Below are 27,015 nucleotides of genomic sequence, written 5' to 3'. Positions count from 1 at the left end.
CTTGTTACACAGGAACAGGAGGAGGCCCATTCAGCCCCCTCGAGCCTGTTACACAGGAACAGGAGGAGGCCCATTCAGCCCCCTCGAGCTTGTTACACAGGAACAGGAGGAGGCCCATTCAGCCCCCTCGAGCCTGTTACACAGGAACAGGAGGAGGCCCATTCAGCCCTTCGAGCCTGTTACACAGGAACAGGAGGAGGCCCATTCAGCCCCTCGAGCCTGTTACACAGGAACAGGAGGAGGTCCATTCAGCCCCTCGAGCCTGTTACACAGGAACAGGAGGAGGCCATTCAGCCCCTCGAGCCTGTTACACAGGAACAGGAGGAGGCCATTCAGCCCCGCGAGCCTGTTACACAGGAACAGGAGGAGGCCCATTCAGCCCCTCGAGCCTGTTACACAGGAACAGGAGGAGGCCCATTCAGCCCCTCGAGCCTGTTACATTAGGAACAGGAGGAGGCCCATTCAGCCCCTCGAGCCTGTTACACAGGAGCAGGAGGAGGCCCATTCAGCCCCTCGAGCCTGTTACACAGGAGCAGGAGGAGGCCCATTCAGCCCCTCGAGCCTGAATGACCTTGAAGTGATATTCTGAGTTCACCTCATCAGCTCTTAAGAGGTTCCCCCCCTCGATAACCACCTCTCCAGACTGTGCTGCTCGCGTGAATCTTGCCTCGACCCCTCATCCTGAGCAAGACTGCCAAGCCCCAAAACCAGCCCGCGTTGGGATCTTGCTACCCCGGGTTTAGTTGCGTGGCGGCAGGCCGCGGGGCGGGGCGGGCGGGCGAGGGTCAAGCTCCCCTCTCGTCTTATCGATGCATTCCGCGCCGCGTGACTGCTCCCGGTGGTTTGAACGAGCCTCTTGTCGTCTCGCCCTCCTCCCCTCTCCCTCTCTCCCCTCTCCAGTCCACCATGCCGCCTCCCAACTTCACCATGCCCGTGACCGTGTCGGTTGGCAATCAGAACACCTTGTCCTACAGCAACCTTGGCACGTCGCTCATCAGCCCCTCGCTGGTCACCACCTCTCTGACCGACTCCAGCCTCCTGAGCCCCCAGCAGCCGGTGATGAGGAGGAACACCGTCTCGCCCGGCATCCCCTCGAGGCCACCGAGTTCCGGGAATCCAGGTAAGATCATTTCGTCCTTCCGCCCACCACCCCCCGCTCCTCCCCCTGTTGCTCACTGACCTACATCGGCTCCGGGTTAAGCAGCGCCTCGATTTCAAAATTCTCATACTTGTTTTCAAATCCCTTCCATGGCCACCTCCCCCCCCTCCTTACCTCTGTAACCTCCTCCAGCCCCGACACCCCTCCCTATCTCTGTAACCTCCTCCAGCCCCTACACCCCCTCCCTATCTCTGTAACCTCCTCCAGCCCCTACACCCCTCCCTATCTCTGAAACCTCCTCCAGCCCCTACACCCCTCCCCATCTCTGTAACCTCCTCCAGCCCCTACATCCCTCCCTATCTCTGCAACCCCCTCCAGCTCCTACACCCCTCCCAATCTCTGTAACCTCCTCCAGCCCCTACATCCCTCCCTATCTCTGCAACCCCCTCCAGCTCCTGCACCCCTCCCTATCTCTGTAACCTCCTCCAGCCCTACACCCCTCCCTATCTCTGTAACCTCCTCCAGCCCTACACCCCTCCCTATCTCTGTTAGCTCCTCCAGCCCTACACCCCTCCCTATCTCTGTAACCTCCTCCAGCCCTACACCCCTCCCTATCTCTGTAACCTCCTCCAGCCCTACACCCCTCCCTATCTCTGTAACCCCCTCCAGCCCTACACCCCTCCCCATCTCTGTAACCTCCTCCAGCCCTACACCCCTCCCTATCTCTGTAACCTCCTCCAGCCCTACACCCCTCCCTATCTCTGTTAGCTCCTCCAGCCCTACACCCCTCCCTATCTGTAACCTCCTCCAGCCCCTACACCCCTCCCTATCTCTGTAACCTCCTCCAGCCCTACACCCCTCCCTATCTCTGTAACCTCCTCCAGCCCTACACCCCTCCCTATCTCTGTTAGCTCCTCCAGCCCTACACCCCTCCCTATCTCTGTAACCCCCTCCAGCCCTACACCCCTCCCCATCTCTGTAACCTCCTCCAGCCCTACACCCCTCCCTATCTCTGTAACCTCCTCCAGCCCTACACCCCTCCCTATCTCTAACCTCCTCCAGCCCTACACCGCTCCCTATCTCTGTTAGCTCCTCCAGCCCTACACCCCTCCCTATCTCTGTAACCTCCTCCAGCCCTACACCCCTCCCTATCTCTGTAACCTCCTCCAGCCCTACACCCCTCCCTATCTCTGTAACCTCCTCCAGCCCTACACCGCTCCCTATCTCTGTTAGCTCCTCCAGCCCCTACACCCCTCCCTATCTCTGTAACCTCCTCCAGCCCTACACCCCTCCCTATCTCTGTAACCTCCTCCAGCCCTACACCCCTCCCTATCTCTGTAACCTCCTCCAGCCCTACACCGCTCCCTATCTCTGTTAGCTCCTCCAGCCCTACACCCCTCCCTATCTCTGTAACCTCCTCCAGCCCTACACCCCTCCCTATCTCTGTAACCTCCTCCAGCCCTACACCCCTCCCTATCTCTGTTAGCTCCTCCAGCCCTACACCCCTCCCTATCTCTGTAACCTCCTCCAGCCCTACACCCCTCCCTATCTCTGTAACCTCCTCCAGCCCTACACCCCTCCCCATCTCTGTAACCTCCTCCAGCCCCTACACCCCTCCCTATCTCTGTAACCTCCTCCAGCCCTACACACCTCCCTATCTCTGTAACCCCCTCCAGCCCTACACCCCTCCCTATCTCTGTAACCTCCTCCAGCCCTACACCCCTCCCTATCTCTGTAACCTCCTCCAGCCCTACACCCCTCCCTATCTCTGTAACCTCCTCCAGCCCCACAACCCTCCCAGATCTCTGTGCTCCTCCAATTCTACCCCTTTGCGCATCCCCCGATTTCCATCGCTCCACCATTGGCGGCCGTGCCTTCAGCCGCCTGGGCCCCGAGCTCTGGAATTCCCTCCCTAAACCTCTCCGCCTCTCTCTCCTCCTCTAAGACACTCCTTAAGACCAACCTCTTTGACGCAGCTTTTGGTCACCTGCCCTAATTTATCCTTATGTGGATCTGTGTCAAATACTCCTGTGCAGCGCCTTGGGACGTTTTACTACGTTAAAGGTGCTATATAAATGCAGGTTGTTGTTGTTATCTTGCCCTCCTCTCCTGGTAGTGTTGACTCGTCGGTTGGTTCCATGCCAATAACCCAACCATACACCTCTCCCAGGAGATTACACGGCAGCGGGAAGGACCAGTGTGTCTAGTCTTGATGCTCCGGCCGTTAACGGGAACAACAACAAGGTGCATTTATACGGCGCCTTTAACCTTCACAGGAGCAATTATCAGACATAATTTGACACCGAGCCACACAGGGAGATATATCGGTACAAAAGCAGAATACTGCGGATTGCTGGAAATCTGAAATCAAAAACAGAAAATGCTGGAAACACTCGGCAGGTCAGGCAGCGTCTGTGGAGAGAGAAACAGAGTCAGCGTTTCAGATCGATGAACCTTCGTCAGAACTGGAAAAAGCTGGAGATGGAACAGGTTTTTAAGCAAGAGGATTTGAGTACAGGAGTAAAGAAGTCTTACTCCAATTATACAGGGCCTTGGTGAGACCACACCTGGAGTACTGTGTACAATTTTGGTCTCCTTACCTAAGGAAGGATATACTTGCCATAGAGGGAGTGCAACGAAGGTTCACGAGATCGATCCCTGGGATGGCGGGACTGTCGTATGAGAAGAGATTGAGTAAACTAGGCCTGTATTCTCTTGAATTCAGAAGAATGAGAGGGGATCTCATTGAAGCATACAAAATGATTACAGGGCTTGATAGGGTGGATGCTGGGAGAATGTTTCCCTTGGCTGGGGAGTCTAGAACCAGGGGCCACAGCCTCAGGATAAAGGGTCGGCCATTCAGCACTGAGAGGAGAAGAAATTTCTTCACACAGAGGGTGGTGAATCTTTGGAATTCTCTACCCCAGAGGGCTGTGGAGGCTCAGTCATTGGGTATATTCAAAACAGAAGTCGATAGATTTCTGACTAGTGAGGGCATCAAGGGATATGGCGATAGGGCTGGTGAATGGAGTTGAGGCAGAAGATCAGCCATGATCTCATTGAATGGCGGAGCAGGCTCGAGGGGCCGAATGGCCGACTCCTGCTCCTATTCCTTATGTTCTTATGTTCTAAGTCCAGGAGCAGGGAAAGGGGGGAGGGGAGGAAAGAACAAAAGGGACGGTCTGTGATTGGCTGAAGGCAGGAGAGATTAAGAGACAAAAGAGATGGTGGTGCAAGGCAAGAGGAGATGGTAATGCGACAAGTTAAGAATCATCAAGTTTAGAATCCTCTTTTGTTTCTTAACTTGTCCCATTACCATCTCCTCCTGCCTCTCACCATCATCCCTTTTGTCATTTAATCTCTCCTGCCTTCCGTCCCATCACAGACCTCCCCTTTTGTTCTTTCCTCCCCTCCCCTCTTTCCCTGCCCCCGACACTTGCTTAAAAAACTGTTCGATCTCCAGCTTTTTTCAGCTCTGACGAAGGGTCATCGACCTGAAACGTTAACTCTATTTCTCTCTCCACAGACGCTGCCCGACCTGCCGAGTATTTCCAGCATTGTCTGTTTTTATTAAGGAGATATTGGGACAGGTGACCACAAGCTGGGTCAAGGAGGTCGGTTTTAAGGAGCGTCTTAAAGGAGGAGAGAGAGGCGGAGAGGTTTAGGGAGGGAATTCCAGAGCTCGGGGCCCAGGCGGCTGAAGGCACGGCCGCCAATGGTGGAGCGATGGAGATTGGGGGGATGCGCAAGAGGGCAGAATTGGAGGAGCGCAGAGATCTGGGAGGGTTGTGGGGCTGGAGGAGGTTACAGAGATAGGGAGGGGGACGAGGAGGCCATGGAGGGATTTGAAGACGAAGAGGAGAATTTTAAAAGCGAGGCGTTGCCAGACTGGGATCCAATGTAGGTCAGCGAGCAACAGGGGGGGTGATGGGTGAACGGGACTCGGTGTGAGTTAGGACACGGGGCAGTGAGCACGGGGGCGATGGGTGAACGGGACTCGGTGTCAGTTAGGACATGGGGCAGTGAACACAGGGGGTGATGGGTGAACGGGACTGGGTGTGAGTTAGGACACGGGGCAGTGAGCACGGGGTGATGGGTGAACGGGACTGGGTGTGAGTTAGGACACGGGGCAGGGAGCACAGGGGGTGATGGGTGAACGGGACTGGGTGCGAGTTAGGACACGGGGCAGTGAGCACAGGGGGCGAAGGGTGAACGGGACTGGGTGTGAGTTAGGACACGGGGGCAGTGAGCATAGGGGGTGATGGGTGAACGGGACTCGGTGCGAGTTAGGACACGGGGCAGTGAGCACAGGGGGTGATGGGTGAACAGGACTGGGTGTGAGTTAGGACACGGGGCAGTGAGCACAGGGGGTGATGGGTGAACGGGACTGGGTGTGAGTTAGGACACGGGGCAGTGAGCACAGGGGGTGATGGGTGAACGGGACTGGGTGTGAGTTAGGACACGGGGCAGCAGAGGACAGGGGTTGATGGGTGAACGGGACTGGGTGTGAGTTAGGACACGGGGCAGTGAGCACAGGGGGTGATGGGTGAACGGGACTGGGTGTGAGTTAGGACACGGGGCAGTGAGCACGGGGGCGATGGGTGAACGGGACTCGGTGTCAGTTAGGACACGGGGCAGTGAGCACAGGGGGTGATGGGTGAACGGGACTGGGTGTGAGTTAGGACACGGGGCAGTGAGCACGGGGTGATGGGTGAACGGGACTGGGTGTGAGTTAGGACACGGGGCAGGGAGCACAGGGGGTGATGGGTGAACGGGACTGGGTGCGAGTTAGGACACGGGGCAGTGAGCACAGGGGGCGAAGGGTGAAAGGGACTGGGTGTGAGTTAGGACACGGGGCAGTGTGCACAGGGGGGTGATGGGTGAACGGGACTGGGTGTGAGTTAGGACACGGGGCAGTGAGCACAGGGGGTGATGGGTGAACGGGACTGGGTGTGAGTTAGGACACGGGGCAGTGAGCACAGGGGGCGAAGGGTGAAAGGGACTGGGTGTGAGTTAGGACACGGGGCAGTGAGCACGGGGTGATGGGTGAACGGGACTGGGTGTGAGTTAGGACACGGGGCAGTGAGCACAGGGGGTGATGGGTGAACAGGACTCGGTGTGTGTTAGGACTCGGTGTGAGTTAGGACACGGGGCAGTGAGCACAGGGGGTGATGGGTGAACGGGACTGGGTGTGAGTTAGGACACGGGGCAGTGAGCACGGGGTGATGGGTGAACGGGACTGGGTGTGAGTTAGGACACGGGGCAGTGAGCACGGGGTGATGGGTGAACGGGACTGGGTGTGAGTTAGGACACGGGGCAGGGAGCACAGGGGGTGATGGGTGAACGGGACTGGGTGCGAGTTAGGACACGGGGCAGTGAGCACAGGGGGCGAAGGGTGAAAGGGACTGGGTGTGAGTTAGGACACGGGGGCAGTGAGCACAGGGGGTGATGGGTGAACGGGACTCGGTGCGAGTTAGGACACGAGGCAGTGAGCACAGGGGGTGATGGGTGAACGGGACTGGGTGCGAGTTAGGACACGGGGCAGTGAGCACAGGGGGTGATGGGTGAACGGGACTGGGTGTGAGTTAGGACACGGGGCAGTGAGCACAGGGGGTGATGGGTGAACAGGACTCGGTGTGTGTTAGGACTCGGTGTGAGTTAGGACACGGGGCAGTGAGCACAGGGGGTGATGGGTGAACGGGACTGGGTGTGAGTTAGGACACGGGGCAGTGAGCACGGGGTGATGGGTGAACGGGGCTGGGTGTGAGTTAGGACACGGGGCAGTGAGCACAGGGGGTGTTGGGTGAACGGGACTGGGTGTGAGTTAGGACACGGGGCAGTGAGCACAGGAGGTGATGGGTGAACGGGACTGGGTGTTAGTTAGGACACGGGGCAGTGAGCACAGGGGGTGATGGGTGAACGGGACTGGGTGTGAGTTAGGACACGGGGCAGTGAGCACAGGGGGTGATGGGTGAACGGGACTGGGTGTGAGTTAGGACACGGGGCAGTGAGCACAGGGCGTGATGTGTGAACGGGACTCGGTGCGAGCTAGGACACGGGGCAGTGAGCACAGTGGGTGATGGGTGAACGGGACTGGGTGTGAGTTAGGACACGGGGCAGTGAGCACGGGGTGATGGGTGAACGGGACTGGGTGTGAGTTAGGACACGGGGCAGTGAGCACAGGGGGTGATGGGTGAACGGGACTGGGTGTGAGTTAGGACACGGGGCAGTGAGCACAGGGGGTGATGGGTGAACGGGACTGGGTGTGAGTTAGGACACGGGGGCAGTGAGCACAGTGGGTGATGGGTGAACGGGACTGGGTGTGAGTTAGGACACGGGGCGGTGAGCACAGGGGGTGATGGGTGAACGCGACTGGGTGTGAGTTAGGACACGGGCCAGTGAGCACAGGGGGTGATGGGTGAACGGGACTGGGTGTGAGTTAGGACACGGGGCAGTGAGCACAGGGGGTGATGGGTGAACGGGACTGGGCGCGAGTTAGGACACGGGGCAGTGAGCACAGGGGGTGATGGGTGAACGGGACTGGGTGTGAGTTAGGACACGGGGCAGTGAGCACAGGGGGTGATGGGTGAACGGGACTGGGTGTGAGTTAGGACACGGGGCAGTGAGCACAGGGGGTGATGGGTGAACGGGACTGGGTGTGAGTTAGGACACGGGGCAGTGAGCACAGGGGGTGATGGGTGAACGGGACAGGGTGTGAGTTAGGACACGGGGCAGTGAGCACAGGGGGTGATGGGTGAACGGGACTGGGTGTGAGTTAGGACACGGGGCAGTGAGCACGGGGGGTGATGGGTGAACGGGACTGGGTGTGAGTTAGGACACGGGGCAGTGAGCACAGTGGGTGATGGGTGAACGGGACTGGGTGAGAGTTAGGACACGGGGCAGTGAGCACAGGGGGTGATGGGTGAACGGGACTGGGTGTGAGTTAGGACACGGGGCACTGAGCACAGTGGGTGATGGGTGAACGGGACTGGGTGTGAGTTAGGACACGGGGCAGTGAGCACGGGGTGATGGGTGAACGGGACTGGGTGTGAGTTAGGACACGGGGCAGTGAGCACAGGGGGTGATGGGTGAACGGGACTGGGTGCGAGTTAGGACACGGGGCAGTGAGCACAGGGGGTGATGGGTGAACGGGACTGGGTGTGTGTTAGGACACGGGGCAGTGAGCACAGGGGGTGATGGGTGAACGGGACTGGGTGTGAGTTAGGACACGGGGCAGTGAGCACAGGGGGTGATGGGTGAATGGGACTGGGTGTGAGTTAGGACACGGGGCAGTGAGCACAGGGGGTGATGGGTGAACGGGACTTGGTGTGAGTTAGGACACGGGGCAGTGAGCACAGGGGGTGATGGGTGAACGGGACTGGGTGTGAGTTAGGACACGGGGCAGTGAGCACAGGGGGTGATGGGTGAACGGGACTGGGTGCGAGTTAGGACACGGGTCAGTGAGCACAGGGGGTGATGGGTGAACGGGACTGGGTGTGAGTTAGGACACGGGGCAGTGAGCACAGGGGGTGATGGGTGAACGGGACTGGATGTGAGTTAGGACACGGGGCAGTGAGCACAGGGGGTGATGGGTGAACGGGACTGGGTGTGAGTTAGGACACGGGGCAGTGAGCACGGGGGCGATGGGTGAACGGGACTCGGTGTCAGTTAGGACACGGGGCAGTGAGCACAGGGGGTGATGGGTGAACGGGACTGGGTGTGAGTTAGGACACGGGGCAGTGAGCACGGGGTGATGGGTGAACGGGACTGGGTGTGAGTTAGGACACGGGGCAGGGAGCACAGGGGGTGATGGGTGAACGGGACTGGGTGCGAGTTAGGACACGGGGCAGTGAGCACAGGGGGCGAAGGGTGAAAGGGACTGGGTGTGAGTTAGGACACGGGGGCAGTGAGCACAGGGGGTGATGGGTGAACGGGACTCGGTGCGAGTTAGGACACGAGGCAGTGAGCACAGGGGGTGATGGGTGAACGGGACTGGGTGCGAGTTAGGACACGGGGCAGTGAGCACAGGGGGTGATGGGTGAACGGGACTGGGTGTGAGTTAGGACACGGGGCAGTGAGCACAGGGGGTGATGGGTGAACAGGACTCGGTGTGTGTTAGGACTCGGTGTGAGTTAGGACACGGGGCAGTGAGCACAGGGGGTGATGGGTGAACGGGACTGGGTGTGAGTTAGGACACGGGGCAGTGAGCACGGGGTGATGGGTGAACGGGACTGGGTGTGAGTTAGGACACGGGGCAGTGAGCACGGGGTGATGGGTGAACGGGACTGGGTGTGAGTTAGGACACGGGGCAGGGAGCACAGGGGGTGATGGGTGAAAGGGACTGGGTGTGAGTTAGGACACGGGGGCAGTGAGCACAGGGGGTGATGGGTGAACGGGACTCGGTGCGAGTTAGGACACGAGGCAGTGAGCACAGGGGGTGATGGGTGAACGGGACTGGGTGCGAGTTAGGACACGGGGCAGTGAGCACAGGGGGTGATGGGTGAACGGGACTGGGTGTGAGTTAGGACACGGGGCAGTGAGCACAGGGGGTGATGGGTGAACAGGACTCGGTGTGTGTTAGGACTCGGTGTGAGTTAGGACACGGGGCAGTGAGCACAGGGGGTGATGGGTGAACGGGACTGGGTGTGAGTTAGGACACGGGGCAGTGAGCACGGGGTGATGGGTGAACGGGACTGGGTGTGAGTTAGGACACGGGGCAGTGAGCACAGGGGGTGTTGGGTGAACGGGACTGGGTGTGAGTTAGGACACGGGGCAGTGAGCACAGGAGGTGATGGGTGAACGGGACTGGGTGTGAGTTAGGACACGGGGCAGTGAGCACAGGGGGTGATGGGTGAACGGGACTGGGTGTGAGTTAGGACACGGGGCAGTGAGCACAGGGGGTGATGGGTGAACGGGACTGGGTGTGAGTTAGGACACGGGGCAGTGAGCACAGGGCGTGATGTGTGAACAGGACTGGGTGTGAGTTAGGACACGGGGCAGTGAGCACGGGGTGATGGGTGAACGGGACTGGGTGTGAGTTAGGACACGGGGCAGTGAGCACAGTGGGTGATGGGTGAACGGGACTGGGTGTGAGTTAGGACACGGGGCAGTGAGCACGGGGTGATGGGTGAACGGGACTGGGTGTGAGTTAGGACACGGGGCAGTGAGCACAGGGGGTGATGGGTGAACGGGACTGGGTGTGAGTTAGGACACGGGGCAGTGAGCACAGGGGGTGATGGGTGAACGGGACTGGGTGTGAGTTAGGACACGGGGCAGTGAGCACAGGGGGTGATGGGTGAACGGGACTGGGTGTGAGTTAGGACACGGGGCAGTGAGCACAGGGGGTGATGGGTGAACGGGACTGGGTGTGAGTTAGGACACGGGGCAGTGAGCACGGGATGATGGGTGAACGGGACTGGGTGTGAGTTAGTACACGGGGCACTGAGCACAGTGGGTGATGGGTGAACGGGACTGGGTGTGAGTTAGGACACGGGGCAGTGAGCACGGGGTGATGGGTGAACGGGACTGGGTGTGAGTTAGGACACGGGGCAGTGAGCACAGGGGGTGATGGGTGAACGGGACTGGGTGCGAGTTAGGACACGGGGCAGTGAGCACAGGGGGTGATGGGTGAACGGGACTGGGTGTGTGTTAGGACACGGGGCAGTGAGCACAGGGGGTGATGGGTGAACGGGACTGGGTGTGAGTTAGGACACGGGGCAGTGAGCACAGGGGGTGATGGGTGAACGGGACTGGGTGTGAGTTAGGACACGGGGCAGTGAGCACAGGGGGTGATGGGTGAATGGGACTGGGTGTGAGTTAGGACACGGGGCAGTGAGCACGGGGTGATGGGTGAACGGGACTGGGTGTGAGTTAGGACACGGGGCAGTGAGCACAGAGGGTGATGGGTGAACGGGACTGGGTGTGAGTTAGGACACGGGGCAGTGAGCACAGGGGGTGATGGGTGAACGGGACTGGGTGTGAGTTAGGACACGGGGCAGTGAGCACAGGGGGTGATGGGTGAACGGGACTCGGTGTGAGTTAGGACACGGGGCAGTGAGCACAGGGGGTGATGGGTGAACGGGACTGGGTGTGAGTTAGGACACGGGGCAGTGAGCACAGGGGGTGATGGGTGAATGGGACTGGGTGTGAGTTAGGACACGGGGCAGTGAGCACAGGGGGTGATGGGTGAACGGGACTGGGTGTGAGTTAGGACACGGGGCAGTGAGCACAGAGGGTGATGGGTGAACGGGACTGGGTGTGAGTTAGGACACGGGGCAGTGAGCACAGGGGGTGATGGGTGAACGGGACTGGGTGTGAGTTAGGACACGGGGCAGTGAGCACAGGGGGTGATGGGTGAACGGGACTCGGTGTGAGTTAGGACACGGGGCAGTGAGCACAGGGGGTGATGGGTGAACGGGACTCGGTGTGAGTTAGGACACGGGGCAGTGAGCACAGGGGGTGATGGGTGAACGGGACTGGGTGTGAGTTAGGACACGGGGCAGTGAGCACAGGGGGTGATGGGTGAACGGGACTCGGTGTGAGTTAGGACACGGGGCAGTGAGCACAGGGGGTGATGGGTGAACGGGACTCGGTGTGAGTTAGGACACGGGGCAGTGAGCACAGGGGGTGATGGGTGAACGGGACTGGGTGTGAGTTAGGACACGGGGGCAGCAGAGATTTGGGTGATCTCAAGTTTACGGAGGGTGGAACGTGGGAGGCCGGCCAGGAGTGTGTTGGAATAGTCCAAGTCTGGAGGTAACAAAGGCATGGATGAGGAACCGATCGTGTAGAGAGAGAGAAACTATTTCCGCTGGTTGGGGAGTCTCGGACTAGGGGGCAGAGTCTAAAAATTAGAGCCAGACCTTTCAGGAGTGAAGTTAGGAAACACCTCTACACACAAAGGGTGGTAGAAGTTTGGAACTCTTCCGCAAACGGCAATTGATGCTGGATCAATTGTTAATTTTAAATCTGAGATTGATAGATTTCTGTTAGCCAAGGGTATTGAGGGACATGGGCCAAAGGCGGGTGGATGGAGTTGGGGCGCAGATCAGCCCTGATCTCACTGAATGGCGGAACAGGCTCGCTTGGAGGCTTAGAAATTTCCCATAGACCCCCCTCCCGCTCCGTGAGCAGACGGCCGTTGCCCGCGGGCAGCCAGCTCGGAGAGAGGACGCTGGAACACCACCTGCCTCGCACTGAGGGCAAGGCAGGAGGGGAGCGGGGGGGGGTGGGGGTGGAGGGTGGGGGCAGCAAGGGATCGGATCGACTTGGCGGGGTTGGTGTGTGATTCTGTAAGTGCACAGAGCTAGTGTGCTGAAGTACTAACTCTGCCTGCACTCCCTTTAACCCCCCAGGTGCACTGATGGGGACCGAGCTGTCTACGTCTAACGGAGGGTGTCCCAGCCCTGTAGGTAAGACCCCCCCCCCGTCAGGTGTGGCTCTGTGCTGTGGATTTCAACAACAACTGGGCTTGCATCCCCTCGACTATAGAAGATTAAGGGGGTGATCTGATCGAGGCGCTTACAGTGGTTAAAGGATTCGATGGGGGGGACAGAGAGAAACTATTTCCTCTGGTGGGAGGAGTCCAGAACAAGGGGGGCGTCGCCTTAAAATTAGAGCCAGGCCGTTCAGGGGTGATGTCAGGAAGCACTTCTTCACACAAAGGGTGGTGGAAATCTGCAACTCTCTCCGCAAAAAGCTGTCGAGGCTGTGGGCCAATTGAAAATGTCAAAACTGAGATTTCTGTTGGGTAAGGGGATTAAGGGTTACGGAACCAAGGCGGGTCGATGGAGTCAGGATACAGATCAGCCGTGACCTCACTGAATGGAGGAACAGGCTCGAGGGGCTGAATGGCCTCCCCCTGTTCCTGTGTAACAGGCTCGAGGGGCTGAATGGGCCTCCTCCTGTTCCGGTGTAACAGGCTCGAGGGGCTGAATGGCCTCCTCCTGTTCCTGTGTAACAGGCTCGAGGAGCTGAATGGGCCTCCTCCTGTTCCGGTGTAACAGGCTCGAGGGGCTGAATGGCCTCCTCCTGTTCCTGTGTAACAGGCTCGAGGGGCTGAACGGCCTCCTCCTGTTCCTGTGTAACAGGCTCGAGGGGGCTGAATGGGCCTCCTCCTGTTCCTGTGTAACAGGCTCGAGGGGCTGAATGGCCTCCTCCTGTTACTGTGTAACAGGCTCGAGGGGGCTGAATGGCCTCCTCCTGTTCCTGTGTAACAGGCTCGAGGGGCTGAATGGCCTCCTTCTGTTTCTCTGTAACAGGCTCGAGGGGCTGAATGGGCCTCCTCCTGTTCCTGTGTAACAGGCTCGAGGGGCTGAATGGGCCTCCTCCTGTTCCTGTGTAACAGGCTCGAGGGGCTGAATGGCCTCCTCCTGTTCCCGTGTAACAGGCTCGAGGGGCTGAATGGGCCTCCTCGTGTTCCTGTGTAACAGGCTCGAGGGGCTGAATGGGCCTCCTCCTGTTCCTGTGTAACAGGCTCGAGGGGCTGAATGGGCCTCCTCCTGTTCCTGTGTAACAGGCTCGAGGGGCTGAATGGGCTCCTCCTGTTCCTCTGTAACAGGCTCGAGGGGGCTGAATGGGCCTCCTCCTGTTCCTGTGTAACAGGCTCGAGGGGCTGAATGGGCCTCCTCGTGTTCCTGTGTAACAGGCTCGAGGGGCTGAATGGGCCTCCTCCTGTTCCTGTGTAACAGGCTCGAGGGGCTGAATGGGCCTCCTCCTGTTCCTGTGCAACAGGCTCGAGGGGCTGAATGGGCCTCCTCCTGTTCCTGTGTAACAGGCTCGAGGGGGCTGAATGGGCCTCCTCCTGTTCCTGTGTAACAGGCTCGAGGGGCTGAATGGGCCTCCTCCTGTTCCTGTGTAACAGGCTCGAGGGGCTGAATGGCCTCCTGTTCCTGTGTAACAGGCTCGAGGGGCTGAACGGCCTCCTCCTGTTGCTATGTGCCATTAATGTAGTAAAACGTCCCAGGGTGCTTCACAGGAGCGATAATCAGACAGAATCTGACACCGAGCCACATAAGGAGATATTAGGACAGGTGACCAAAAGCTGGGTCAAAGAGGTTGGTTTTAAGGAGCGTCTTAAAGGAGGAGAGAGAGGCGGAGAGGTTTAGGGAGGGAATTCCAGAGCTCGGGGCCCAGGCAGCTGAAGGCATGGCCGCCAATGGTGCAGCGATGGAAATCGGGGGGGATGCGCGAGAGGCCGGAACTGGAGGAGCCTAAGGGGTTACTGAACGAGCTGGATGGAATGTGCAAGGGGACCCGAGCTGTGGCAGATGGAATTCAGCACGGACAAGCGGACTGGGAGAAAAATGGGAGATCTGGTCAATGGGCGGTGTTGAAGCGAGAAGAGAGTCTGAGAGAGAGGAGGGAGCGAGAGATGAGGGAGTGAAGTACGACTCTCTGCTGAGCGGGCCCAGTCACTGCCAGCAGAGATCAACAAAGCAAACTAGACTGCTGAGCTACATTGCTGCATCAGCGGGGAGAAAATGAAATTAAAAGAAAAAAGACGGGCATTTATATGGAGCCGTTCACGGCTTCCGGGCGCGCGCGTGTGTCTGCGCCTGTATGTGCGTGTCTGGGCGTGTCTGTGCGTGTATCCGTGTGTCTTGTCTGTGCATGCATGAATGTGTGCATGTACCCGTGTGTGTGTGTGTATCCATGTGTGCGTGCATGCATGAATGTGTGTCTGTGTGTCTGTGTGTGTGTCTGCATGCGTGTGTCTGTGTGTATCCGTGTGTGCGTGCATGCATGAATGTGTGTCCGTGTGTGTGTCTGCATGCGTGTGTCTGTGTGTGCGTGCCCACATGCGTGTGTGTCTGTGTGTCTACATGCGTGTGTGTCTGTGTGTGTGTGCGAGCGCGACGTCTGCATGTATCCGTGTGTCTTGTCTGTGCGTGCGTGTGTCGGTGTGTGTGTGCGTGCATGCATGTGCGTGTGTCTGTCTGTGTGTGTGTGTGCGAGCCTGCGTCTGCGTGTATCCATGTGTGTGCCTGTGCATGCGTGCGTGTCTTTGTGCGAGTGTGTCTGTGTGAGTGCGGCCACAAGCGTGTGTGTGTGTATGCGTGTGTGCGCCTTTGTGTGAAATTCAGAAAATGACTGCAGACAACCAACTTCAGGCCCTGCTGCCCGCTTGCGGAAGAACCCGTTCCCGGGACGACTGGCTTTCCCTCCCGTTTTCCCTCTTCATCCTGCCTTTCCCATGCCTGTTCCCGTGCAGACGCTGAGATAGGGAAGAGGTTATAGATTTCCTCCACAATTGCCTGTCGGGGGTGGGGGGGTGATGAGTCACGCCGTGACGGCAGCGGGATCTTGTGTTACAGGAATGACCAGGCCGGGGCTACATGGCGTGTTTTCAGCTGCTGCACTCCTCTGAGGATCTGCCGGGAGCATCGAATGTCACAATTGACGTCACTCAGCATTCCTAGAATGCTTGAAACTGGAGTGTGCACTGAGACCTGGCTTCCACCACAGGCACCGCCAGTGGCACCTCACAGCCCATCCCCCTCCAGCTCTCCTCGCGAGTCTTTCCCCAATCATTGTTGCACATTCCTCTGATTCACCTACCGCACCCTTCGGTCCCCCTCCTGCTCCCCCTTTTCACCCAACATTGGTGGAACCGCCTCCATGGCCTCCTCGCACCCCCTCCCCATCTCTGTAACCTCCTCCAGCCCTACACCCCTCCCTATCTCTGTAACCTCCTCCAGCCCTACACCCCTCCCTATCTCTGTAACCTCCTCCAGCCCCTACACCCCTCCCTATCTCTGTAACCCCCTCCAGCCCTACACCCCTCCCCATCTCTGTAACCTCCTCCGGCCCTACACCCCTCCCTATCTCTGTAACCTCCTCCAGCCCCTACACCCCTCCCTATCTCTGTAACCCCCTCCAGCCCTACACCCCTCCCCATCTCTGCAACCTCCTCCGGCCCTACACCCCTCCCCATCTCTGTAACCTCCTCCGGCCCTACACCCCTCCCCATCTCTGTAACCCCCTCCAGCCCTACACCCCTCCCTATCTCTGTAACCTCCTCCGGCCCTACACCCCTCCCTATCTCTGTAACCTCCTCCAGCCCCTACACCCCTCCCCATCTCTGTAACCTCCTCCAGCCCTACACCCCTCCCCATCTCTGTAACCTCCTCCAGCCCTACACCCCTCCCTATCTCTGTAACCTCCTCCAGCCCTACACCCCTCCCTATCTCTGTAACCTCCTCCAGCCCCTACACCCCTCCCCATCTCTGTAACCTCCTCCAGCCCCTACACCCCTCCCTATCTCTGTAACCTCCTCCAGCCCCTACACCCCTCCCCATCTCTGTAACCTCCTCCAACCTCTACACCCCTCCCTATCTCTGTAACCTCCTCCAGCCCCTACACCCCTCCCCATCTCTGTAACCTCCTCCAACCTCTACACCCCTCCCTATCTCTGTAACCTCCTCCAGCCCCTACACCCCTCCCCATCTCTGTAGCCTCCTCCAGCCCCTACACCCCTCCCTATCTCTGTAACCTCCTCCAGCCCCTACACCCCTCCCTATCTCTGTAACCCCCTCCAGCCCCTACACCCCTCCCCATCTCTGTAACCTCCTCCAGCCCCTACACCCCTCCCCATCTCTGTAACCTCCTCCAGCCCCTACACCCCTCCCTATCTCTGTAACCCCCTCCAGCCCTACACCCCTCCCCATCTCTGTAACCCCCTCCAGCCCTACACCCCTCCCTATCTCTGTAACCTCCTCCAGCCCTACACCCCTCCCCATCTCTGTAACCCCCTCCAGCCCTACACCCCTCCCTATCTCTGTAACCTCCTCCAGCCCTACACCCCTCCCCATCTCTGTAACCTCCTCCAGCCCCTACACCCCTCCCTATCTCTGTAACCCCCTCCAGCCCTACACATCTCCCTGTCTCTGTATCCTCCTCCAGCCCCTACAACCCTCCCCATCTCTGTAACCTCCTCCAGCCCCTAAACCCCTCCCTATCACTGTAACCTCCTCCCGCCCCTACACCCCTCCCCATCTCTCTGACCTCCTCCAGCCCGACAATCCCCTCCCAGATCTCTGCGCTCCTCCAATTCTGGCCTCTCGCGCATTCCCCGATTTCCATCGCTCCACCATTGGCGGCCGTGCCTTCAGCCGCCTGGGCCCCGAGCTCTGGAATTCCCTCCCTAAACCTCTCCGCCTCTCTCTCCTCCTTTAAGACGCTCCTTAAAACCGACCGTGTTCTGCTCCTCTTGCTCCATGTGGGAAATCAGGGACGCTGCCAGTGTCCCTGACGACCATGTGTGCGGGTAATGCATCCAGCTGCAGCTACTTGTAGACCGCATTGCGGCGCATGAGCTGCGGGTGAATGAATTTTGGAGCATGCGCGATGCTGAGAGGCTCGTGGATAGCACGTTTAGCGAGTTGTTCACGCCTCAGGGTAGGGCAGCACAGGGGGTGACCATCAGGCGGAGCAACAAAGGCAGGCAGGTAGTGCAGGGAACCCCTGCGGACATCCCCCTTTCAGACAAGTATACCGCTTTGGATACTGTTGAGGGGGATGACTCACCAGGGGAAGGCAGCAGCAGCCAACTTCCTGGCACTGGGGGTGCTCCTGCTGCCCAGGAAGCGGGGGAAAAGAGTGGGAGAGCAATAGTGGTAGGGGATTCTATAGTAAGGGGAACAGATAGGCGTTTCTGTGGCCGTAGACGTGAATCCAGGATGGTTTGTTGCCTCCCTGGTGCCAGGGTCAAGGATGTCACTGAGCGGCTGCAGGGCATTCTGGAGGGGGAGGGTGAACAGCCAGTGGTCGTGGTCCACATTGGTACCAACGACATAGGTAAAAAGAGGGATGAGGTCCTGCATCAAGAATTTAGGGAGCTAGGTAACAGATTAAAGAGCAGGACCTCAAAGGTTGTAATCTCTGGATTACTCCCAGTGCCACGTGCTCGTAAGTATAGGAATGGGAGGATAGAGCAGATGAATGCGTGGCTAAAGAGTTGGTGTAGGGGGGAGGGTTTTACTTTCCTGGATCACTGGGCCTGCTTCTGGGAAAGGTGGGACTTGTACAAGTCGGACGGGTTGCACCTGAACCAGAGCGGGACAAATATCCTTACGGGGAGGTTTGCTAGCACTGTTGGGGGGGGGTTAAACTAACTTGGCAGGGGGATGGGATACAGAGGGGAGTTGAAATAGGGGGGGATGTGCTGCCAATTATAGAGAAAAAAACAAGTCAGCTTGGTAGACAGGGCAAATATATAAGGGCAAGGCTGGATGGCATCTATTTTAATGCAAGGAGTCTTGCAAATAAGGTGGATGAACTGAAGGTGTTGATAAACACATGGGAGTATGATATTGTTGCTATCACAGAGACATGGTTGAGGGAGGGGCAAGACTATGGGTGGAGCTTAAAAACAAAAAGGGGGCAAGCACTTTGCTGGGAGTGTACTATAGGCCTCCAAACAGTCAGGGGGAGATAGAGGAACAGATATGTAGGCAAATCTCAGAGAAATGTGCAAATAATAGGGTAATAATAATGGGGGATTTCAACTTCCCCAATATTAACTGGGATAGTCAGAGTGTGAAAGGCTCAGAGGGTGTAGAATTCTTAAAGTGCATCCAGGAGAGCTTTTTGAGCCAGCATGTAGAAAGTCCTACAAGAGAGGGGGCGGTACTGGACCTAATTCTAGGGAATGTGGCCGGCCAAGTGGAAAAAGTGCTAGTAGGTGAGCACTTTGGTGATAGTGACCATAATATGGTAAGATTTAAGGTGGTCATGGAAAAGGACAGGGATGGGCCGGAAATAAAGGTTCTAAATTGGGGGAAGGCCGATTTTAATAGGATAAGGCAGGATCTGGCCAAAATGGACTGGGATCAGCTACTTGTTGGAAAATCCGCATCGGAGCAATGGGAGGCTTTCAGAAGGGAGATTGAGATCATACAATGGCAGCATGTTCCCGTAAAGGTCAAGAGTGGTTCCAAAAACCACAGGGAACCGTGGATGTCAGGGGATATACGAGAATGGATTAGGAAAAAAAGGAGGGCTTTTGGTAGATACAAAAGGCTAAAGACGGAGGAAGCCCTAGAGGAGTACAAAAAGTGCAGGGGGATACTTAAAAAAGAAATTAGGAGATCAAGGAGGGGCCATGAAATAACACTGGCGAGCAAAATAAAGGAAAATCCGAAGATGTTTTATAAGTATATTAAGGGTAAGAGGATAACTAGGGAAAAAATAGGGCCCATTAGGGACAAAAGTGGCAATCTGTGTGTGGAGCCGGAAGATGTAGGAGGGGTTCTAAATGAATTTTTTGCATCTGTTTTCACTATGGAGAAGGACGATGTAGACATAGAAATAGGGCGGGGGGACTGTGATATGCGCGAACATATTAACATCGAGAGGGAGGAGGTATTGGCGGTTTTAGCTGGCCTAAAAATGGATAAATCCCCAGGCCCGGATGAAATGTATCCCAGGCTGCTGTGTGAGGCAAAGGAGGAGATTGCGGGGGCTCTAACACATATATTCAGGACCTCTCTGGCCACAGGGGATGTACCAGAGGACTGGAGAACCGCTAATGTAGTACCATTATTCAAGAAGGGTAGTAGGGAAAAACCGGGGAACTACAGGCCAGTGAGCCTAACATCAGTGGTAGGAAAATTATTGGAAAAAATCCTGAGGGACAAAATTGTCTCCACTTGGAGAGGCAAGGATTAATCAGGGATAGTCAACATGGCTTTGTCAAGGGAAGATCATGTCTGACTAATTTGATTGAATTTTTTGAGGGGGTGACGCAGTGGATGTGGTATACATGGATTTCAGTAAGGCCTTCGATAAAGTCCCGCACAGGAGACTGGTCAAGAAGGTAAGAGCCCATGGAATCCAGGGTGCCTTGGCACATTGGATACAAAACTGGCTTAGTGGCAGAAGGCAGAGGGTGATGGTCGAAGGTTGTTTTTGTGACTGGAAGCCTGTGGCCAGTGGGGTACCACAGGGATCGGTGCTGGGTCCCTTGCTGTTTGTGGTCTACATTAATGACTTGGATATGAATGTAAAGGGTATGATCAGTAAGTTCGCAGATGATACAAAAATTGGTAGGGTGGTAAATAGCGAGGAGGGTAGCCTCAGTCTGCAGGACGATATAGATGGGTTGGTCAGATGGGCGGAACAGTGGCAAATGGAATTTAACCCGGAAAAGTGCGAGGTGATGCACTTTGGGGGGACTAACAAGGCAAAGGAATACACAATGAATGGAAAGACCCTAGGCAAGACGGAGGGTCAGAGGGATCTGGGTGTGCAAGTACACAGATCCCTGAAGGCGGCGGAACAGGTGGATAAGGTGGTAAAAAAGGCATATGGGATACTTGCCTTCATTAGCCGAGGCATTGAATATAAGAGCAAGGCGGTTATGATGGAGCTGTATAAAACACTGGTTAGGCCACAGCTGGAATACTGTGTGCAGTTCTGGTCGCCACACTATAGGAAGGATGTGATCGCATTAGAGAGGGTGCAGAGGAGGTTCACCAGGATGTTACCAGGGCTGGAGCGCTTCAACTATGAAGAGAGACTGGGCAGATTGGGTTTGTTTTCCTTGGAGCAGAGGAGGCTGAGGGGGGACATGATTGAGGTGTACAAAATTATGAGGGGCATAGATAGGATGGATGCTGCGGAGCTTTTTCCCTTAGTAGAGGGGTCAATAACTAGGGGGCATAGATTCAAGGTAAAGGGCGGGAGGTTTAGAGGGGATTTGAGAAAGAACTTTTTCACCCAGAGGGTGGTTGGAGTCTGGAAGTCACTGCCTGAAAGGGTTGTGGAGGCAGAAACCCTCACAACATTTAAGAAGCATTTGGATGTGCACTTGAAATGCCATAGCATACAAGGCTACGGACCAAATGCTGGAATATGGGATTAGATTAGACAGGGCTTGATGGCCGGCGCGGACACGATGGGCCGAAGGGCCTCTATCCGTGCTGTATTACTCTATGACTCTATGACCTCTTTGACCCAGCTTTTGGTCACCTGTCCTAATATCTCCTTCTGTGGCTCGGGCTCCAATAGCGCAGGGTGCGGTGGGGGGTGGATTGAAGGAATCCGCAATAATCATTGGGACATGAGGAGAGCAGGAAGGGGATGGGCTGCGAGGTGCCACTGGCTGTCCCTGTGGTGCACACTCCAGTTTCAAGCATTCTAGGAATGCGGAGTGACGTCAAAATACACATTAGCCATTATCTGATTGAATGGCCTCCTCCTGTTCCAATGTGCCTTAAACAGCGCCTTTAACCTAGTAAAACGTCTCAAGAGCGTTATCAGATGCAATTTGACACCGAGCCACATAAGGCGATACTAGGGCAGGTGACCCAAACCTGGGTCAAAGAGGTCAGTTTTAAGGAGCGTCTTAAAGGAGGAGAGAGAGGCGGAGAGGTTTAGGGAGGGAATTCCAGAGCTCGGGGCCCAGGCAGCTGAAGGCACAGCCGCCAATGGTGGAGCGATGGAAATCGGGGGATGCTCGAGAGGCCAGAATTGGAGGAGCGCAGACATCTCGGAGGGTTGTAGGGCTGGAGGAGGTTACAGAGATAGGGAGGGGTGCAGGGCTGGAGGAGGTTACAGAGATAGGGAGGGGTGTAGGGACTGGAGGAGGTTATAGAGATGGGGAGGGGTGTAGGGGCTGGAGGAGGTTACAGAGATAGGGAGGGGTGTAGGGCTGGAGGAGGTTACAGAGATAGGGAGGGGTGTAGGGCTGGAGGGGGTTACAGAGATAGGGAGGGGTGTAGGGGCTGGAGGAGGTTACAGAGATAGGGAGGGGTGTAGGGCTGGAGGGGGTTACAGAGATAGGGAGGGGTGTAGGGGCTGGAGGAGGTTACAGAGATGGGGAGGGGTGTAGGGGCTGGAGGAGGTTACAGAAATGGGGAGGGGGGTGCGAGGAGGCCCTGGAGGGATTTGAACACAAGGATGAGAATTTTCAAATCGAGGCGTTGCCGGAGTGGGAGCCAATGTAGGTCAGCGAGCACAGGGGGGTGATGGGTGAACGGGACTGGCTGTGAGTTAGGACACGGGGCAGTGAGCACAGGGGGTTATGGGTGAACGGGACTGGGTGTGAGTTAGGACACGGGGCAGTGAGCACAGGGGGTGATGGGTGAACGGGACTGGGTGTGAGTTAGGACACGGGGCAGTGAGCACAGGGGGGGTGACGGGTGAATGGGACTGGGTGTGAGTTAGGACACGGGGCAGTGAGCACGGGGGGTGATGGGTGAACGGGACTGGGTGCGAGTTAGGACACGGGGCAGTGAGCAGAGGGGGCGATGGGTGAACGGGACGGTGCGAGTTAGGACACGGGGCAGTGAGCACGGGGGGTGATGGGTGAACGGGACTGGGTGTGAGTTAGGACACGGGGCAGTGTGCACAGGGGGCGATGGGTGAACGGGACTTGGTGCGAGTTAGGACACGGGGGCAGTGAGCACAGGGGGTGATGGGTGAATGGGACTTGGTGCGAGTTCGGACACGGGGGCAGTGAGCACAGGGGGTGATGGGTGAACGGGACTTGGTGTGAGTTAGGACACGGGGGCAGTGAGCACAGGGGGTGATGGGTGAACGGGACTGGGTGTGAGTTAGGACACGGGGCAGTGAGGACAGGGGGCGATGGGTGAACGGGACTGGGTGTGAGTTAGGACACGGGGCAGTGAGGACAGGGGGCGATGGGTGAACAGGACTCGGTGTGAGTCAGGACACGGGGCAGTGAGCACAGGGGGTGATGGGTGAACGGGACTGGGTGTGAGTTAGGACACGGGGCAGTGAGCACAGGGGGTGATGGGTGAACGGGACTGGGTGTGAGTTAGGACACGGGGCAGTGAGCACAGGGGGTGATGGGTGAACGGGACTGGGTGCGAGTTAGGACACGGGGCAGTGAGCACAGGGGGTGATGGGTGAGCGGGACTCGGTGCGAGTTAGGACACGGGGCAGTGAGCACAGGGGGTGATGAGTGAACGGGACTGGGTGTGAGTTAGGACACGGGGCAGTGAGCACAGGGGGTGATGGGTGAACGGGACTGGGTGTGAGTTAGGACACGGGGCAGTGAGCACAGGGGGCGATGGGTGAACGGGACTGGGTGTGAGTTAGGACACGGGGCAGTGAGGACAGGGGGCGATGGGTGAACAGGACTCGGTGTGAGTCAGGACACGGGGCAGTGAGCACAGGGGGTGATGGGTGAACGGGACTGGGTGTGAGTTAGGACACGGGGCAGTGAGCACAGGGGGCGATGGGTGAACAGGACTCGGTGTGAGTCAGGTCACGGGGGCAGCCGAGTTCTGGTTGAGTTTACAGAGGCTGGAAGGTGAGAGGGGGGCCAGGAGAGTGTTGGAATAGTCGGAGTCCAGAGATGACAGACACGGATGGAGGTTTCAACAGCAAGGACGGAGACGGGAAGCGTTACAGTGACGGAAATGGGTGGCCTTGGTGTCGGTGAGGAGACGGGGTCGGAAGCTCAGCTCGGGACCAAGCAGGGCCCGCCTCAAAATGGGGCTCGCAGCCTCTGGCCCCCTTCAACTTGACACCCACGCCCTGCCCCCCACAATTGACTGTGCTTTCCCATCTGTTTGAACCCAGGAAACGGTTACATTAACCAGAGGGCCTCGCCCGGCCTGCTGTCCACCAGCAGCCTGAGCAAAGTGATGTCTCCAAAGTCGCCGCCGCTCCCCCCGGTCGCACAGCTCGCCCTCAGCAACAGCCGCAAGCCGGATCTTCGGGTCGTCACCTCGCAGAGCAAAGGGATGATGGGGTCGTTGGTGAGTAGCGGGTTTCCCCGGTCGGAGAGCATCTACCCCGCCCCCACCCGACGGGATGTTTTCATGGGCTCCTGGTAGTGGGAGAAGGGGGCAACTGGGCTGCTTACAGGAGGACGGGCAGCGGAAAGAGAAGGAGGAGGAAAATATCAGTTTACAAATTCCACGGCATGATGGGGGCAAGGATACTAACGTAGCTTCCCTCCATCGCAGAGCCACCCTGGGATATGGAAAGGACCATGTACTAAAGCTGGGACAGTGTAGAGGGAGCTTTACTCTGTATCTAACCCGCGCTGTACCTGCCCTGGGAGTGTTTGATGGGACAGTGTAGAGGGAGCTTTACTCTGTATCTAACCCCGTGCTGTACCTGCCCTGGGAGTGTTTGATGGGACAGTGTAGAGGGAGCTTTACTCTGTATCTAACCCCGTGCTGTCCCTGCCCTGGGTGTGTTTGATGGGGACAGTGTAGAGGGAGCTTTACTCTGTATCTAACCCGTGCTGTACCTGCCCTGGGAGTGTTTGATGGGACAGTGTAGAGGGAGCTTTACTCTGTATCTAACCCGTGCTGTACCTGCCCTGGGAGTGTTTGATGGGACAGTGTAGAGGGAGCTTTACTCTGTATCTAACCCGTGCTGTACCTGCCCTGGGAGTGTTTGATGGGGACAGCGTAGAGGGAGCTTTACTCTGTATCTAACCCCGTGCTGTACCTGTCCTGGGAGAGTTTGATGGGACAGTGTAGAGGGAGCTTTACTCTGTATCTAACCCCGTGCTGTACCTGTCCTGGGAGAGTTTGATGGGACAGTGTAGAGGGAGCTTTACTCTGTATCTAACCCGTGCTGTAGCCCTGGGAGTGTTTGATGGGACAGTGTAGAGGGAGCTTTACTCTGTATCTAACCCGTGCAGTACCTGCCCTGGGAGTGTTTGATGGGGACAGTGTAGAGGGAGCTTTACTCTGTATCTAACCTGTGCTGTACCTGCCCTGGGAGTGTTTGATGGGACAGTGTAGAGGAAGCTTTACTCTGTATCTAACCCGTGCTGTACCTGCCCTGGGAGTGTTTGATGGGGCAGTGTAGAGGGAGCTTTACTCTGTATCTACCCCGTGCTGTACCTGCCCTGGGAGTGTTTGATGGGGACAGTGTAGAGGGAGCTTTACTCTGTATCCAACCTGTGCTGGACCTGCCCTGGGAGTGTTTGATGGGGCAGTGTAGAGAGAGCTTTACTCTGTATCTAACCCGTGCTGTACCTGCCCTGGGAGTGTTTGATGGGACAGTGTCGAGGGAGATTTAAGGATCCCTCAATTGCCTGAGCACTGAACTTGCAAAAAGCCAGATGGGAAAGTGGGAATATTTGGAGGCGGTGTTCCCTTTGCTGTGTAGTAACTGTGTGTGTCTCCTGCTTTTTCATGCTGTCAGACAGAGGACGAGCTGCAACTGGTGAGTGCCGAGCGAGGTACAAGGACACCTGCCCGAGTGTGGAGTCCCAGTCACACGCGGGGAGTTTCTCCTCTTTGTCAGCCGTGCCTCAGTGGGTACCTCTCTCGCCTCTGAGTCAGAAGGTTCTGGGTTCAAGTCCCACTCCAGAGACTTGAGCACAAAAATCCAGACTGACTTGACTCCAGTGCGGTGCTGAGTGAGCGCCGCACTGTCGGAGGGGCAGTACTGAGGGAGCGCCGCACTGTCGGAGGGGCAGTACTGAGGGAGCCCCGCACTGTCGGAGGGGCAGTACTGAGGGAGCGCCGCACTGTCGGAGGGGCAGTACTGAGGGAGCGCCGCACTGTCGGAGGGGCAGTACTGAGGGAGCGCCGCACTGTCGGAGGGGCGGTACTGAGGGAGGGCCGCACTGTCGGAGGGGCGGTACTGAGGGAGCGCCGCACTGTCGGAGGGGCGGTACTGAGGGAGCGCCGCACTGTCGGAGGGGCGGTACTAAGGGAGGGCCGCACTGTCGGAGGGGCGGTACTGAGGGAGCGCCTCACTGTCGGAGGGGCAGTACTGAGGGAGCGCCGCACTGTCAGAGGGGCGGTACTACTGTCGGAGGGGCAGTATTGAGGGAGCGCCGCACTGTCGGAGGGGCAGTACCGAGGGAGCGCCGTACTGTCGGAGGGGCAGTACTGAGGGAGCGCCGCACTGTCAGAGGGGTGGTACTGAGGGAGCACCGCACTGTCGGAGGGGCAGTACTGAGGGAGCGCCGCACTGTCGGAGGGGCGGTCCAAATCGTACAAAAACTCCTTGAACACTTGCTCGGGTCCAGGAATAATTCCGCAATAAAACCTTCGGCCTGCAGGTGGCAGCTTAACACCACCAACAATCTCAGGCACATGCATGGAGGCTTCAGGGAAAGCAATGAATTACTTTTGAAGACTGTGATACCGACAAAGGCGGCAGCCTGTTCTGCAACGTGGCGGAGGCCTGGTTAATCTCGCCTCTGGTGCTGTTGGTTGAGAACATAAGAAATAGGAGCAGGAGTCGGCCATTCGGCCCCTCGGGCCTGCTCCGCCATTCAATAGGATCATGGCTGATCCGAACCTAGACTCACATCCACTTCCCTGCCCGCTCCCCGTAACCCCTAATTCCCTTATCAGCTAGGAAACTGTCGATCTCTGTTTTAAATCTATTCAATGTCGCAGCTTCCACAGCTCTCTGGGGTAGCAAATTCCATAGATTTACTACCCTCTGAGTGAAGAAGTTTCTCCTCATCTCAGTTTTGAAAGGGCAGCCCCTTATTCTAAGATTATGCCCCCTAGTTCTAGTCTCACCCATCAGTGGAAACATCCTCCCCGCATCCACCCGATCAAGCCCCCTCACAATCTTATATGTTTCGATAAGATCGCCTCTCATTCTTCTGAACTCCAATGAGTAGAGTCCTAACCTACTCAACCTTTCCTCATACATCAACCCCCTCATCCCCAGAATCATAGACTCAACGACTGAGCCTCCTCAGCCCTCTGGGGCAGACAATTCCAAAGATTCACCGCCCTCTGAGTGAAGAAATTCCTCCTCATCTCAGTCCTCAATGGCCGACCCCTTATCCAGAGACTGTGACCCCCTGGTTCTAGACTCCCCAGCCAGGGGGAGACAGCCTCTCAGCATCGACCCTGTTGAGGGAGGATAGTCTGGCCCCAGGACACTGGGGACTGCTCCAGTGCTGCCCTTGCCAGGGCCAGAGTGATCCCCTGGTCTAGTTTCGCTCGCCT

General features: G+C 57.3%; 1 protein-coding gene across 3 annotated transcripts in view; it reads left to right on the top strand.

Annotated features, from left to right (window-relative positions):
• Positions 1 to 27,015, top strand: part of LOC147086443 (myocyte-specific enhancer factor 2D homolog) — a 107,995-nt gene that overhangs the window by 62,539 nt on the left and 18,441 nt on the right. For all 3 annotated transcript variants that reach the window (XM_085978542.1, XM_085978541.1, XM_085978540.1), the window contains exons 5-7: positions 901 to 1,120; positions 12,454 to 12,510; positions 23,651 to 23,829. In XM_085978542.1, the coding sequence (XP_085834668.1) occupies positions 901 to 1,120; positions 12,454 to 12,510; positions 23,651 to 23,829 (456 nt within the window). The remainder of the gene's footprint in view (positions 1 to 900; positions 1,121 to 12,453; positions 12,511 to 23,650; positions 23,830 to 27,015) is intronic.

This window comes from Somniosus microcephalus, unplaced genomic scaffold (genome assembly GCF_052327205.1).
Source record: "Somniosus microcephalus isolate GS21.2 unplaced genomic scaffold, FLI_Smic_1.0 unresolved_chr7, whole genome shotgun sequence".
In the NCBI taxonomy this organism is placed as follows: Eukaryota; Metazoa; Chordata; class Chondrichthyes; order Squaliformes; family Somniosidae; genus Somniosus; species Somniosus microcephalus.
This window is presented reverse-complemented; position numbering and strand designations above follow the sequence as displayed.